The sequence below is a fragment of the Cricetulus griseus genome, chromosome 2 (genome assembly GCF_003668045.3).
Source record: "Cricetulus griseus strain 17A/GY chromosome 2, alternate assembly CriGri-PICRH-1.0, whole genome shotgun sequence".
Taxonomy (NCBI): Eukaryota; Metazoa; Chordata; class Mammalia; order Rodentia; family Cricetidae; genus Cricetulus; species Cricetulus griseus.
The window spans coordinates 443507164-443523501 of NC_048595.1; the positions used below are offsets into that span (position 1 = coordinate 443507164).

The following is a 16338-nucleotide window of genomic DNA, read 5'->3' on the forward strand; positions in this document are numbered from 1 at the left end:
CCTCATCTCCCCTGTGCCTATGGGGAAGGCACGGATTCACAAATAGGACAGGGGATCACTCTCAGGATTGGGTGACCAACCTGAGACCCCAGCCTTTGTACCCATGTCTCTCTACTGCAGCGCTGTAGACAGAGTCCAGGAACAGCATGGCGCATGTCAGGCATGTACTCTGTCACTGAGTACCACCCAGCCTGGCATCATGGCAGACTGGGTCAAAGTGAGGACACTTGCCCATCAAGGCTGTGCTTGCAGACAAAGGCACACATGGTGCCATGCCAGCTGCATTCTGCTCAGAGGACAGGCATCCTGTTCTTGGAACTAAATGGCCATCAGGTACCTCAGATTCCCAAGTGTCTCCCAATGGGAATATGGCTGACAAAGGTAATGCTGCTGTTCCCTGAGAGAATATACCATGTACTCTATGAACTCACTGACAGTCAAATGAAGTTCCTTATTTGTTAGCAAATAAGTAAACTGCAGTGTGATTAAGAATTAATGTTTAACACTGTAGGTGTTTACAAATATACACACAATTCATTAAATATTGAATAAAGTAAGTCAAGCAAAACCGTAAGAAAGGAGATAACAAATATTTTACACTGGGTTTTCAAATGTTTAGAAACTGAAGATGCCTCCTGCCATTGGCATCTGATAGCATAAACAAGAATCCCTTTCATGGCTGAGCTGCCTAGGCTTGACATAAAGAGCATCTCCCAGTGTTGGTCTGCTGGCTGCCTTTTCCCCACAGGACTACATTCTTAGGGCTTCGAAACCTATGCAAGCTTGCCAAAGACTCAACTGTACAGTTTATTATTAATAATAAAACCTGGCCACCCAAAACCACAAAGTGAAAACCACGGCTGCTGCCTTATGATGGAACTGGAGTGCAGCTGAGAACATTCCAACACAGGCTCAACAAAGGGCGGGTGTAGCACCCAGCACAGAAATCGTTTCTGACTCATAAAAAGACCTGAGATGTTTTCTGAAGTCATATTCTGTGAGCCTTGAGATAATATTTTTATTGGACCATTTTCGTAAACTCTGAGAAAGTATTTAGACTGAGTTGCTTTTCAGCAACTAGAAAAATTGTTATTTGTTGGTTGGCTGTAGCACAGATTGACTGGTTAATGTTTAAAATTTGAACTGTAATCTTTTGATAAATAACCACTATTTCCTCTACTCCAACAACAACAATAAAACAGTAAATAGGATACACACTGGTGCACACATGAGCCACAAACAAGGGGAGCAGTGGCCAGTCCCAGCACTGGGACAAGTTAAGCCTAGGCGTCCTGCCAGTGTCACTGGGATCAATCAGTGCATGTACCCTGCAGGGCAGTCCACCCTGCATGTACACAATCAAGTCTCTGACACACTCCTGTGAGGACAGGGTGACGGCCTCCAGTGGAGAAAGGCAGCCTCCATGGGGAGCACTAGGCAGCCTCCATGAGGAGCACTACGCAGCCTCCATGAGGAGCACTAGGCAGGCCACGCACCACTTACTTGGAGCCATAAGGCTCGTCTAGACTTAGCATTCAGCACTGGCTGTACCTGAGAGCTGCTAAGGAGTCTGTAAATGAGATTAGTGATCTCAGGTTCACTGAAGGTCAATTCACCAGAGAGGTTGGCCTGAGAGTGACAAGTGTCAGTCAATTACAGAGGCTGGATCTGCACAATGCTACACATAGTTCCCAACAGGTCTGCACTTTACTTTGGAAGGGCCTTCAGTTGCCTTTAACGAATTAGCTCCCTAAGGTCACTGATGAGTGAGATGTGACAATGTATATCATTCAGCCTTAGCATTTTGTCCCAAAGACTGGCAAGGAAACTACTTTGAAATTCTATCAGTTAAAGTGAGAAGGATTAAATATGTTCATATTTCAAGAGAGAAACATCACATTACTGATGATTCTAAGTGTTAATTTTGTGTAGGAAACAAATTTCTTAGAACTTGGAAATCATGGAATAGAGAAATAAATTGACAGGAGAGTAAATTAGCAATAAATTTAAAATATATGTTTTGAAACCATTAATGTTAAAAATATACAAAATTACATTGGCATATTAGACTACTTCCTGATTTAAATTTAGAATTAATTTGGCATAATAACAATCTTTACACTAAAGATAAGCTTGAGAGTGAATTCAAGTGAATTAAATTTACTTGACAGTCATTTAATTCCTTTTAAAACATAAGGACTTTGTTTTAGGAAAGTCCCATTTGTAAATACTTCTAATCTAATGAGGATTCATTAAAGGTAAGATGTCAATCATGCAGCCTAAAGCTTACACAAAGGCAAACTTCCAAACCTATATCTATTCTTTCAACCCAGACAAGATGCAGACCACAAACAGAGCAAAGGGGAGGGAAGAGTCCAGAGAGCTGGGGACAACTACTTCAGGGATGCCAGCAAGTTCACCTGGTCAGCAATGAGGAGGAAGGACCCAGGGAGCCTCATAGGCTCCAGAGAGTGCAGCTTAGTGTTCAAGTCAGCCTGACACTCACCTCTGATGAGCTCAAACCATGCAGAGATGATTAAAAAGTTTTAATGCAACTGGGCAACTTCACAAAGTCAAGAGGAATCCTGGTCTAGGCCAGTGTGTTACTAGTTCTGTACCACATCTCAGCTTTTCATTCACAACCAACACTAAGCCCAGACACTCTGACAAAGATGGAAGGAAGGCAGGGGCAAGCAAGAGGGAGGAGAGACCCAGCTAGAGGGGCCACACTAAAATAACTGGACTATGCATGGCAGACATCCCATGGAAACTATAAATACCTAAATAAAAATGTGGAAAAATCCATCAGATGAGTTTAACAGCAGTTTACTTTGCAGGACAATTTCAATTAGTCCTGTGGACATCCAAATAGAAGAAATCACCAAAACTGAAAAAACATAGGGTCGTAGAAAATGGCCCCAATGTGTGCAACTGAAGTCTCAGGCAACTGAGTGAGGGGAAAGTATTGTTTCTTTTGAGATAAAAGGTGAGAATAATCAGTTCTAAGATTTCATAAAAGTATTAAATAATAGATATGACTGAATCCCAAGGAAAACAAAGACAACTTCAGTTAAAAGTATATTTGAGAAGTACTTCAAATAAGAGGGACTTTATTTATTTATTTATTTATTTATTTATTTATTTATTTATTGTTAGCTTTTGAGACAGGGTTTCTCTGTGTAGTAGCCCTGGCTGTTCTGGAACTTGCTTTGTAGACAGGCTGGCCTCGAACTCAGAGATTCCCCCTGACACTGCCTCCCGAGTGCTGAGATTAAAGGTGTGTGCCACTACTGCACAGTGGAAGAGAGAGACTCTTAAGAGTAGCCAGATAAAAAAGATTATCTCTGAGCAAGAAACGATAGGAATAACAGCAATTTTTGAAGGGAATAAGATCTTCAGAATGCTAAGAGAAAATAAATATAAACCCAGTAAAGCTATGCTCAGCAAAATTAACCTTCAAAGATTAGGGAAATAACATTTAGATAAAAATTCATCACCACTAGATTTCATTAAAGGAACTGTGACAGAATATCATCACAGGTGAAAAGTTCCCATGTGGAGACGAGTCCAACCTGTAAATAGGAGTGTGCACCCTAACTGAATCAACAATGCTCTTGAATTTAAGTTAGATTAGATTTGATAGAGTCAAACTGGCTATGGTACCCACAACTGTGATCAATAAAGGAATGGCAGAATAGTAATTCCAAAGTTGGTAGAAAAGGTAAGCTGTATCATTATAAAATAGAGCAAGAAAATGGAAATGGCAAGAGGTTGATAATTGGAGTTTGTAAAGTACACAGACACTTAAGCACAAACATATCAATAGTTATACTAAATATAAATGGAAAAAATCACTTAAATATTAGACTGTGTGTGAATACAGACTGAATACAGATACTGTTGTTCTTAGAGGAAATTTTATAGCTTTACATTCAGATGTCAGAAGAGAACGCTGGAATAGATCATTTTAGGTATGTAATTCACAAAACCAGAAAACCACAAACCCAAAGAAAATAGAAGACAGAGAAAGAATAGGATTAGTAGAAATGAATGAAATAGAAATACATTCATCAGACTGTGTTCATAAAGCCAAAAGCTGGATTCCTAAGCAAACTAACATAACTGATAAAAAGTCTCTGGAGAGACTAAAGAAAACAATTAATGAAACCAAACAACCATTCATAAGAGAAGGTCAAACATCAATACCAAGGATGTAAAATGGAACAGCACCACAGTTCATACAGACCAGAAAAAAAGGATGCTTAGCTCAACCTGAGGCCAGCACTGTTATGCCAAGCCTGGCAAGGCATTTCAAGAAGGGAAATGCTGGTCAATACTTCTTGCAAATATAGTTACAGATACACAAAATATGAGTCAGCCAAGCATGCTTTATGATCAAGGTAAGAGAGGCTATGTTTTTTTAAAAATATCAGGTGGACTTTCTATCCAAATTGATATATATATATATATATATATATATATATATATATATATATCACATTAATTAAATGTGTCAGAAAAAAAGAATCATATGATAACCTCCAAAAGGTGCTGAAGTATCTGATAAAGATCACTACCTATGCATATTCAAACTCATAAAAAAATTAGCAAAGGAAGGTAACTTGGGAAAACAAATAGGCCAATGAATAAGTCCCTCTGGAAAATGTGGCCTGCACCAACAAAAGGGAGCCAGGCTGCCATCTTTAACCCATCATTCCAGTGGGTTAGGTCAGTCAAGTAAAGATGGAAAAGACACAAGGGCATTGTGATTGGGAAAGAAGAAACAAACCTGCCAGTATTTACGGATGAGGTTCTTCTATATGCTGAAAACCTGAACCACCCTGCTGATAATTAGAACATGCGTTTAGCATGGTTGCTGGGCACAGAATCAAGAGTCAGCAGGTTGCTGATTGCTTTTCAAAATTGCAAAACCAAGCTATGCACAATAGTATTAAACCAATCAGATGGCTTCAAATATGCTTGCTAAAGTGCATTCAAGTCTCCTGCACATACACAATTCTAACATTTTGTTAAGAAAAAATTACAAAGACCCAAAGAATCCTGAGGGGCTAGGAAGAATCAATGCTGTAAATACCACATCTCACCAAGTGGAGTCCGTCAGCTACACCCAGCACATGTGCGGATGGCAGCATCCAATTTCAAGACTTTACAATGAAAACACTAAGTGCCAAGAGTAGGAAAGTAGGAATTGGAAAGATTAGCATTGCTGTAACTCAGGCTCACTTCCAAGCTGTGGTGACTGAAACTACAAGTACTGGTGCAATGACAGCAAGGGCTGACGTAAGCAACTGCAAACATGGAAACACATGGATGCAGACACCAGTTTTCAGAGATGCCAGAGAGGACAGATGCACATCCTAAACTATGCAACACACACCAGCTCCAGCGGAATGGATGTCCACAAAGTGGGAAACATCATATGCTGCAAGATGGTCTGGGAGAAATGAGTGGTTTCTAAAACACAACCCAAAGTACACACAGGAAACTGAGAGGCTGGACTAAACTAGAACTGAAAATCCCATGCTTAACAAACACCATTGAGAGAAAAAAAAATTATCATTCAAAGGGAGAAAAGAGTGGACAATGCACACAACTCAGAGCAAGCTTGGTTCCATAACACACAAGCAGCAGCTCCACACCAAGGTGTGGGGGGGTTTATCTCACCAGAAGCAGAGGCAAAAGACCTAACTGAACACATCCTGGAAGGGGAGCTCCGCCAGGTCAGTTAGAGACTTGCACTGCCCCTCAGTGGCAGGGAAAAGCAGCACTTAAAAGCCCAAGGGACAACTACAGAGCTGGGGCTGATATGAGTAACAGCAGCAGTGCAGGGGAAGGCTAAAGACATGCACGCAGGCCCAGAGGCCCAGAGGTCCAAACGCCCTTGCTTGGGTGGATGGTCCCTAGGTGCTAGCGTCCTAGGCCCCAGGTTACTCCTTGTTGTCATAGACGTATCTATCTGCACTTTGTATATCACATGCCAAAATAATTCTCAAACAATGTCAAATAACAGACTTTACAAGAATGTTTTAAGCATACGCATCTTGTTATGTGGTACAGATGGTGATTAAAATTCATACAAAAATTTGTTATAATGATTTGTAAAGATGGCTAGCCATTTTCAGTGTTTGCAGATAAAGGATTTGGGGGGGTCTGTCCTTGTGGTGTTCGAATGAGAAATGTCCCCCATAGTCACATGTATTTAAATAACTGGTCCCAGTTGGTGGTGATGTACATGGAAGTTATGGAACCTTTAGCCTTGCTAGGGGAAGTATGCCACCAGGGAGGTGGGCTATGAGGGTTTATTTTATAGCCTCACCCCATTTCCTGTTCTCCCTCTCTCCCATGTATGGTTGAAATGTCATCAGCCTGCTTTCTGCTTCTGTTGTCTTGCCCCATCTTCCTGCCATAATAGACTCAGACCCTCTGGTACCATAAGCCAAACGAATTCATTTTTCCTCTAGTTGCTTTTGGTCAAGGAATTTCCATTAGTTACAGGAAAGTAACTAATACAGTCTGCATGGTAGATTTTAGCAATAATGTGCTACCTGTGGGTCAAATAGGGCTCTTCTTAGGGAGGTCAACCACATCCATCTCTGTGTCAGTAAGCAAGACTACAGGAGGAGTGAGCCTCAAAGCAAGACTGGCCACACATGAATACATCCTCAGCTTCATGTCCCCCTCCCTATAGGCTGACACCTACTTGGGGGACACTTAGAAAATGCATGCAAAGAAAACACATGGAAGACCTCAGAGTCTGAAGGCAATGTGCTTTTTGGCTTTACTATTCTATGTGTCTGCGAAGAATTCTGCCAAGTAGTCTGAAGATGCCTCCGTCAACATGGGAGTCCCAGAATGCCCCTGTACCAAGGCTGATACTGAGTCCTTCCCGAAACCTGGACGAAGCCAAAAGCACCGCTTAGCCTTTACGCCCAATAAGAGTGACTTGAAATAATTACACTGAAGACACTGGTGACTCCTGTGTGGGGTGACAAGCCCCTCCAGAGCTGCCTGGGGCAGCAGCACAGGCAACAGAAGCAGTGGTCAGGTGGGGCTGCCCGAGTCCTCACTGTGCCCACCAGCACTCACTCTCTTTGCCCTTCTCCTTGTTCTTGAGCTGCTGCAGCTTCTGCTCACGGTGCTGCTTCTCCAGCTCCTGCTCCTGCCGGTGCCGCTCCAGTTTCCGCTGGTGCTCCAGCAGCTCCTGCTGGTGCTTCATGGCCAGCATCTCCTGCTGCTGCTGCAGGCAGAGGAGGACAGAGGTCAGAGCCCTGGAGACCCACGGAACCCGCAGCCCACCACGCCCTGACTAGGGGGCCCAGGGTGCCACCTGGCCTACCTCCCTTTCATTTAAGGTGGTTACAGAGGAGGACAGGTTACCAAGGCCTAACATGCCTCTGCTCCTTTAAGGGCAAGATTCACACAACAGCCTTGGATCTGTGCAGAGTGCTCAAGAGGAGTAGCTGACCTTATAGCGTATAAATGCTTTTTGAGTGTACCCCAGAGAGCTGAAATAGTGAGGCCAGTTTGGACAACTGCTGGTCATTTTCTTAGACATAGAAGACTTCTGAAATTCCACCTTAGGGATTCATTCACCAAGAATCCACATTAAGACTGTGCTTGCTACACACATGGCAGGCCCAGAAGCAAACCCAAGCTCCTCAAGGTGAAAGACAGACAAAAGTATACATTCACCTGAGGTAATGCTGCCTACCTCAAAGCAGATTAGTTGGCAACAGGCAAAAGCACAAGGCTGAGTCAGAAACAAGCAAATTCAACAGGGCATCAGGTGGCACAGGCAACAGCATGAAGACGTCAAGAAAGGTTCTATCACTGTCAAGTTCTAGAGGAGGAAAGACCACTGTGACATGACAAAGATAAGAAGCTGGTGAGGGGACAGAGAGGTAGAGGAGGAATGTGGGGGACACCCCAAGACACGCATCACCCACCCACAGCTATGGAAATGCACTTCATAGCACACCTAAGGTTCGGTATCTTTATGCAGACATTGGAGCTCGTGATTCAAAATATGGCATGTCTAATGGCATGAAAATGTAAAGTCCTTATGAGAGCTAGTTAAAGTAGAGAAGAGAGACTGCAGGGCTTATGATACATAAGACAAACTGCAGGTGAATATTGTCCTTAACTGAGAAGACTGTAACAATCTGCCCACTACAAAGGCTGAAGCACAAAGAAAGTAAGGCATACCCCAACAGTCAGTTCCCTGGCACTGCACTGCAAAAGGAAAACAAGAACCCTGCCTCCAGCCAGAGCACGCAGCCTCCAGGGCCTCTCACTTCAGCAGGGCCATTGGCTCCTCTTCTCTTGGCCTAAGAGCAGTTTCCAGCTTTCTGCATTAGTAGATGGGTACCCTGTGGACATAGGTACTTTTTTTGTGTTGCTCCCTCATGGAAGGAAAAGTGGCAGAGAGTGGTGGTCAAGGAATTGGCAACCAGGTGGCCCTTGGAACTTTTTATGGAAAAAAAAAAGTCTGACACAGTGTCCTCACTAGAGCGAGTGATCAGTGATTAAGTATGGAGACAGACTAGAGCAGAACATTCCAGTCACTCAAGACTGTGAAGGTCACAGCACAGAATGCAGTCATGATAGGAAACCAACCAGTGCTTGGGACCTTTGGAGTGCTTTTCACCTATCTCTGAATCCTTACAGCCTAGAAGGAGTTTGTGATGACAATATGACATCTGGAAGCAACTGAAACCACAAGCTGTTGGGCCCTCCTGTGAGGAATTTTCTTTTCTTCCTTCCTTCCTTCCTTTCCTTTTTTTTTTTTTTTTTTTTTTTTTTGACATAGGGTATGTAGTCCTGGCTGTCCTGGAACTCACAATGTAGACCAGGATGGCCTAGAACTCAGAAATACCTCTGCTTCCAGAGTTGGGTTTAAAGCCATGCACCAAACATGCCTGGTTGTTGTGAGGGATTCCCTAATCAGATTATTTGAAGCAGACACACCCACTCACTCTTAGGGTGGGTGTCCACATAAAGGAGATGGACGGAAACTTTGCTTTTGCCTACTTGTCCCCACTCTTGCTGGCAAGTTCCTCTGTCTTGCTGCTGAGACAGTTATTTCTTTGGCAGTACTACAGCCTACTTCTTTGGAATCCTAACATAGACTGAATCAGGAATCCTCCAGGACTCCTGTGCCAGACTGGGTTTGCTGAGACATCCAGCCTCACAGATTGAACAACTACTGCATTCCTGGCCTTTCGTCATGAGACTATGAGACCATAGCCTGTAAGCCAGTCTACTAAAGCCCCCTTTAATGTACATACATTCAGTGTATCAGTCCTATTCCTTTAGAGATCCCTAACTAAGAGCAAGCAGTTCAAAGTAGGGAACTGAGGTGAGAGAAGCAGCCCAGTAAAGGTTTTGGTTTAGGTGGGTTGGTTCCTGAGCAGGGTTTTGATGATGCCCACGTGGGCAAACAGCTAGCCCTTCAACCTATGCTTGATTATATGAACTAGCACACAAATGAGGTCCAAGCATGTGCGAATCTGAATGTGCACAGGTGTGGTTTTGTGTACATGAGTGTAAAGATGGCTGCCCTTCATGGTTGCCTCTTGTTTCTAGCAAAGTTTTATGGAAGATGGACAGGATGTACCCAAAGACATGTCCAAAATGGTGCTGGGTGATCACTAACAAGAGGAGCCTGGGCCAGCCTTCAGGCATTGCCAACAGTGTTGTATGTACCACACCAGCTCCAAGGAATCACCTGGAGAATCCTCCCCAATCCAGGAAGCAAGGAGGTTAGCCCAGCCACAGTAAACCCCGGCACACACCTCTTAAAGGGCACGCTTTCACAAGGGTCCAAGCTGCACACAAGGATTTGACCTGTGCCATCCTCTAACCACAGGCCTTGCAGCTCCCTAGTTGGATTTCTCAAGACAGTGTCTGTCACCAGCTTCCACAATCAACTATGGCACTCGGTAGACTGAAAGAGCTGGGACTGTAAACTGCTCTGAGTTGGTTCCAATCAGAATCATAATATGCCACTTACTCAGCACAAGAAGTTCAAGTCACATTAATCTAAGAATGTGATGGAAAAGCAACAGCAATTGTATAATTTTATAAGATGAACATTTTATCTATTTATAAGATGAACATGTTTATCTATTCCCAGGTATGGAATACAGGCACTGAGCCACTGAGATAACTCTCAGTGAAACCGAAGAATTTCATGAGCAAAACAAACAGGACTACCAGCTTACTCATGCCACATGCTTAATACAGTACACTGCCCCGTGGATCTAGCCTGGGAGCCCCAGGTAAATTCCCAGGCTACCATACATACCACAGACATGCCAGGGCTAACGCTAGCCCTAGATCTTAGGACAGAGACTACAGTTCTGTCTTCACCTGTGATATGTTCCCACAACCTGCAGAGTAGGCATCCCTGGCCTTACTTCCCTGTTGCTATGGAAGCAGCGTAACACGAGAGCCTCACGGAATTTCTCAGAGCTGTCGAGTCACAACTGTGGTCATGTGCAGCAAAAGTTTACTGGCAGACTGGGCAGGTAGCACTAGAGACTGCAGAGACACCATAGTCCCTGTCTGAGGACATTTGAGAGGGCTCTCCTGAGAAATCAGCTACATCTACAAACATGTTCACTAAGAATATTCATGGGGCAATGATCATTTCAAGCCAGGTGTATGGGTAGATTACTAGAGAGGAACAGGCATTTCCACAATAGCTCAGAAAAGGGAATTGGAAAACTGTGTCCAGGCAGGGGTGATCGCTTGCAGAAGGCCTCACATGGTGTCCAGCAGCAGTGGGTGCAGGAGGAGCCAGCTGAGGGCCACAGGTCAGCTCTCTGGTTTATATTTCAAACAGCCACCGCAATGGTCTTCTGAGAGACATAAGAGCAAAAGCAGCAAGTGGCTCTAAGTGTGGAGCTGGCAGCATTCTTCTGAGGATTGTGCAGTGACACAGCAGGAAGGAAAAGATGGGCAGGCCAGCTGCCTGCCCTGGCTTCGTCTGTCTTTGCTAGCTGCCTTGCCCATGTTTCCACTGCGCAGCAGGACTGCCCCACCATGAAGACCAAATGACAAGGGGCCATGAAAACACTCTAAAAGATCTGGGTTGGCATTTGCACATCAACATCTTTACCTTGAGTATGCTTGTGAAAGACATCTCCCATAGAGAATGGTATCTTACACAAGATAGCGAAATGTCACCCTGAGGTCAAGATGAGGGTATTGAGGAAACACAACCTAGCTGGATGGATGAGATAAGAGACCAAGTCCAAGAGATTTACAGTCTCAAAATCACATCTTCACTTCGCCACCCTTATTGCTAATAGTCAGTATAGATAGGTCTAACACAAGTTGGGATCTAGGCTCCTTCCACCCAATGGCACTGAGCCACTGAACTCAGCTCCAGGACTTAGATAATAACTTCGTAACAGTAACGTTTTCCTATCTTTAATAGGAAAATTAAATTACAATACTATGCACCAAGAGTATGGAGATGAAGCCATACCTTCTATTGGTTTCATTCCAAGAGACTGCTTGTTCCCAATCGTTTTGGGGAAACACCATGGACTAAAGGGCTGCCAGAATACTTTTGAATAAGGAGGTTCAGAGAGTCATGTATGATAGTGGTGTCCACAGGTAATGGCACCTCCAAGGTGTTACTAGGCAACTGGCATCAGGTAACTTTACCTGCTTTAATTACTTTCAGGAAGCAAACATGGTGGCATTTTCAAAACAATAGTGCAATTAGTTATCCATTCCACAAAAACAACAACAACAACAAAAACAAAAACAGCCCCATACACCTAACCCTGTTCAGAGTCACCTAAGTCAGGAGCATGGAGTGGGCCACTGCTGAACAGACTCATAGTGCTCTCTTCCTTGGAACCTAGAAGGGAAGTGAGTTTCCTGTTACAGTCACAAAGACACACAAACCTGAAATTCTCGAGGCACAGAAGTCCAGGAAAACTGTACCACAATAAAGATTTTAGATTACAAATAATGACCAGATTCCCAAAGATACCCCACAGCAATAATGCTGGCCCTGTGTGAATGTCACAACATCAGACTAGTGAGATGTTCTGCACTTTACAGTCACAGAGCCAGAGTAGAAAGGACTAACAAGATCTGTGCTCCTCAGCCCAGCACAGTCAGGACACTCTAACAGTGACCCTCTGTACCTAGGGTCATTGAATCTTATCTTCTCTCCTTTCTATGATCACACACAATATCTGTCACAAGGAACTTCTTCTTGGGATTCCCAAGTGCAGGGCTTGTACTATCAATGGAGAAGGGTGACATACATGCAGATATCACTAAAGTGTAGAGCTCACGCCATAACAGCAGGACTTCTGCAAGTGCTGATTTTAGAGTGGGTAAAACGTGTCTTAGTAACTCATGGCAGGGGAAGAACTGCTGAGAAGAGATCTTGGGCAGATTCAAACACCACCACCATATGATATAGTTTAAAATAAGATGACCACGGTGTGGTGGTTTGAATGAGAATGACCCCTATAGGCTCATATACTTGAATACCTGGTCTCCAGTTGGTAGAGCTGTTTAGGAAGGATTAGGAGGTGTGCCACTAGAGGCAGACTTTGAGGTTCTAAAAACCCACCCCATTCTTAGCTCTCTTTCTGCCTTGTGACTGTGCCTCAAGATGTGCCTTCTCAGCTATATGCCTTCCTGCCTGCTGCCACACTCCCAACCATGACAGTCATGGGTTCACCCTCTGAAACCATGAGCCCCCACTTCTGTGACAGAGAGCACAAAACACTGTGTTGACAACAGCCAGGAGGTAAGCCTTTTGCAATGGAGGCCGCTGCTGTTTGTCTCATAGGATGAAAGTGCCTGAAGTGGGAACAGAACATTCTTTTATAGAAGAAAAATATATAAAACTCTTCTTCTAGAAACTGCCTTGGTCATGATGTCTTATCACAGAGATAGAAAAGTAAGACACATGGCCTAATTTTTCTAACAAAATCAGCAGCAGCAGCAGCCCCGCCCCCATTCTAATCAGAACTTAAATGGGATCACTTTTAAGCCAATGCTCAGTTTTGAGCCATACACACTCCTCAAACTTAGCTTATTTGACTCCAACTTTTGAATTTCTAGACATTCAATTTAATAGACATCTTTTTAGTGTAAACCCAGTCAGACTTTTCAAAAGTAAACAAGAGTAAAAGCTTTCTATGCTGAAAAGCCTGATGCTAAGATCAGGTGATCATTCACTGCTCCAGCAGGGCAAGGAACCTTCTGGGTCTCCAGGACACTCCCATTATCCCTACTGATTACTGACCAGCCAATGAGAAAGGTTACAGTCAAGCTCCTAACATCATAATACTGATCATAACACTGCTCAAATCCCAACATCTTTGGTCCGGCCTCAACAGAACACAAGCTGAGGCCATAGCCATTTAGGAAACTGTTGCCTGGACCCTAGGAGTACTATGTGATCCTAGTGATTGATGGGGGAAGGCAAGCCTACTGTGTGTGGTGCCATCCCCAAGAGGCCAGTGGTCTATAAGAAGAATCAGGCTGAGAAAGCCATGAAGAGCATGTAAATAAGCAGCACTCCTCCAGGTTCGTGTCCTACATGAATCCTGCCCTGCCCTTTGATGATGGAAGTGATGTGGAAGCATAAGCTGAATAAACCCTTTCCTCCCTACGTTGCTTTGGTCATGTTTCACCACCACAATAATAACCCCAATTAGGGCAGTTGGAGAACACACAGTCTGTCATGGTGGGAACCAGTCAGGAAGCAGAGAGATAGAGAGATGAATGCTGGTGTCAGTTTACTTTGTCCTTTTTATTCAATGCAGGGCCCCAAGCCTGTAGAACAGTGTTGTCCATATTTAAGGTGTAATTCTCAATTAACACAATTGAGAACTCCATTACAGACATGCCTAGATGTGTGTCTCCTAGGTGATTCTAGGTCCTGTCATGTTGACAATATTTAAAAAGTCAAGGGTGTTTTTCTGATTATAAGGAATACCAAGGGGCTGCAGAGATGCCTTAGCAGTTCAGAGTGCTGGCTGCTCTTCTGGAGGACAGAAGTTCAATTCCCAGCACCCACAGGGCAACTTAACAACTGTCTGTAACTCCAGTTCCAGGGCTTATGACTCTCATACACACAACCCTGATGAACATAAAATAAAAATAAATTATATATGAAAAAATACCAAATTTGAAACTAAGCATAAGCAAATTACCCACAGTTGATCATATATAGTTCAGGGCATCTAGCTCAGCAATATAGTAAATCTAGACTCAAAACCACCCACAGGCATTGAACCAACTTCCTTACATTACTGGGCCTCAACATAACTACTGTGTGGTTAGATTTGTAGAGCCTTTTAAGCATATCCAGTATTTTCAATGAAAGCTGATCCCTGAGCCTTTCTGACACTTAGGGACAGACTCCTACATCCAAAGGCTCATCTGTATGGTTTGGAGAATGTTGTACAATAGCTACACTTACCGTTTTTTGAGTGAGTGAGTTTAGTAAAGTACATAGCAAACAAAAGTAACAGATAAATAGCAAGTAGCTGATAGGTAGAAACAACAGATAGACTGTACAACACTGTCAAAATGGGCATGTACAGCATCAGAGAAGATATCCCTAAATAACTGGGAAAGTCCCACTGAGGCAGTCAGCTGGAGTTCCCAACTGAGGATGTCTATGGTGGAGCATAAGTGACCCTTCCCTTCAGGTGAGGTTTCCAATAAAAGAACAAAAAGTGGCAGATGGATATCATCAAATTCTGCTCACCACATCTAGCAGAAACCTACTGGGGTAGTTGAGCTAGTCAGCTGGAGCTAACTCCATGGCTAACCTTCCTGCTTCCTGTTCCCACTGTGTGCACTTGTACACTGTGAGACAGACAACAGTGGCCTCCTCTGCAAAAGGTTTACCTCCTGGCTATTCTCAACACAGTGTTTTATGCTCTCTGTTACAGAATGGGGGAGAGGTTGCCAACCTATCCCCAGACAAGGGGCACTCTGAGACTAACGTGTTTGGGTCTGAAATGGGAAAGGGAACCCCACTTCCAGAGCCAGCTTTTCAGTGAGTTCAAACAATACATGACAATTTACCAGTAAAATGCACATTGCATACCCCCTCCCATGTTGGGGGTATGGCTGCCTGCCTGATTCTTAGAGTGAATGTATGTACTAATCTTGCCTCCACAGCATGCTGCTGGCCACAGTACCTTCAATCCTTACCCTCTGGATGTCAGCAGGGCCAGAAGGTTGTGAGTGAACCTAGCATAAGCCCACATCTGATTGCCAGTCAGCAAAGAGTAGTCAGAGAAGGACCACTTCGACCTCTGATGTGCACCAGAGAGACTCAGTTTGGCTAGGCATCATACTTAACATGTTAACATCAAGGACTAGAGGAAGCTGCCACCCTGTAGAGGGAGCCCCCAGGGACAGACCAGCTAGCAAGGGCAATAGCAGTGCAGCCCCTATGGGCACAAGTCCATGTGCCCCCACCACCACTGTGCGACTCACGCCAAGCTAAGCAAATATATATATCTTTCTTCCCCTTCAATACTGCACACAGACTTTTGCTACAGAAGGACTCTGTTCAAGATCATGAGTGGCTGGGATGGTGCAGCTTATACCAGCTCCCAAAGCAGCTTGTCTTGGAGCACAGCTGGCCTGTTCCCGAGCTTTCTGTTCTGTGAAAGACCTATTAGTCTACCCAGATATAGACTAACAACCCCCTTGCCATCTACCCTCATGTTACTTAAAAAAAGATAACACTGGAGATAAAACCAGGATAAGCCAAGTACACTCTGGGAGAAGGAGTAAAATCCAAGTCTGGGACAGGATGTGAGGAAGAAGAGACAAGAGACAACCAGACTGCTGTGCGTCCTGTCTGTCTTGACGGACCTGGACCTTTGTTTCCTTAAAGCCCCCAAAGCTCAATATGCTGTTCTGTAGCTATATTCAAAGACACTCAGAGAGCCTGTAAGGCAGAATCTCTTGTATTTTCCTGAAATAAGCACAGGGCAGGCAACATTATGCTCTTTAGACAAAACTTATTACAGAGCAAAGAAATAAAGTCATCCATGGGCATGAAGCTGCTGACTGGCAGGATGTGGGTTGTTTGTCCAGGGTTTGTAATGGAGCACTTGGGATTAAAATGTCCCAGGGCTCTCAAGAAGAAACCATTTCCATCTCTACTCACTGCACCAACTGGCTCAAATCCAAAGGCAACCTCAATACAGCACCTGGAAACAATTTATCCTTCCAGGCATACAGACCCAGCAGTGTGCAGCACCCCAGTGGGTCTGTCATTCACTGTCCACACATGAATCCAGACAC

The 16338-nt window shown here is 44.0% G+C and overlaps 1 protein-coding gene across 16 annotated transcripts in view; it reads right to left on the minus strand.

Moving 5' to 3' along the window:
• The window catches only part of Hdac4 (histone deacetylase 4), a 255535-nt gene that overhangs the window by 75111 nt on the left and 164086 nt on the right, over positions 1-16338 (minus strand). For 15 of the 16 annotated variants that reach the window (XM_027397619.2, XM_027397617.1, XM_027397621.2 and 12 more), the window contains one exon: positions 7108-7258. The exons of the other annotated variant lie outside the window; for it this stretch is intronic. In XM_027397619.2, the coding sequence (XP_027253420.1) occupies positions 7108-7258 (151 nt within the window). The remainder of the gene's footprint in view (positions 1-7107; positions 7259-16338) is intronic. 16 annotated transcript variants of the gene reach the window in all.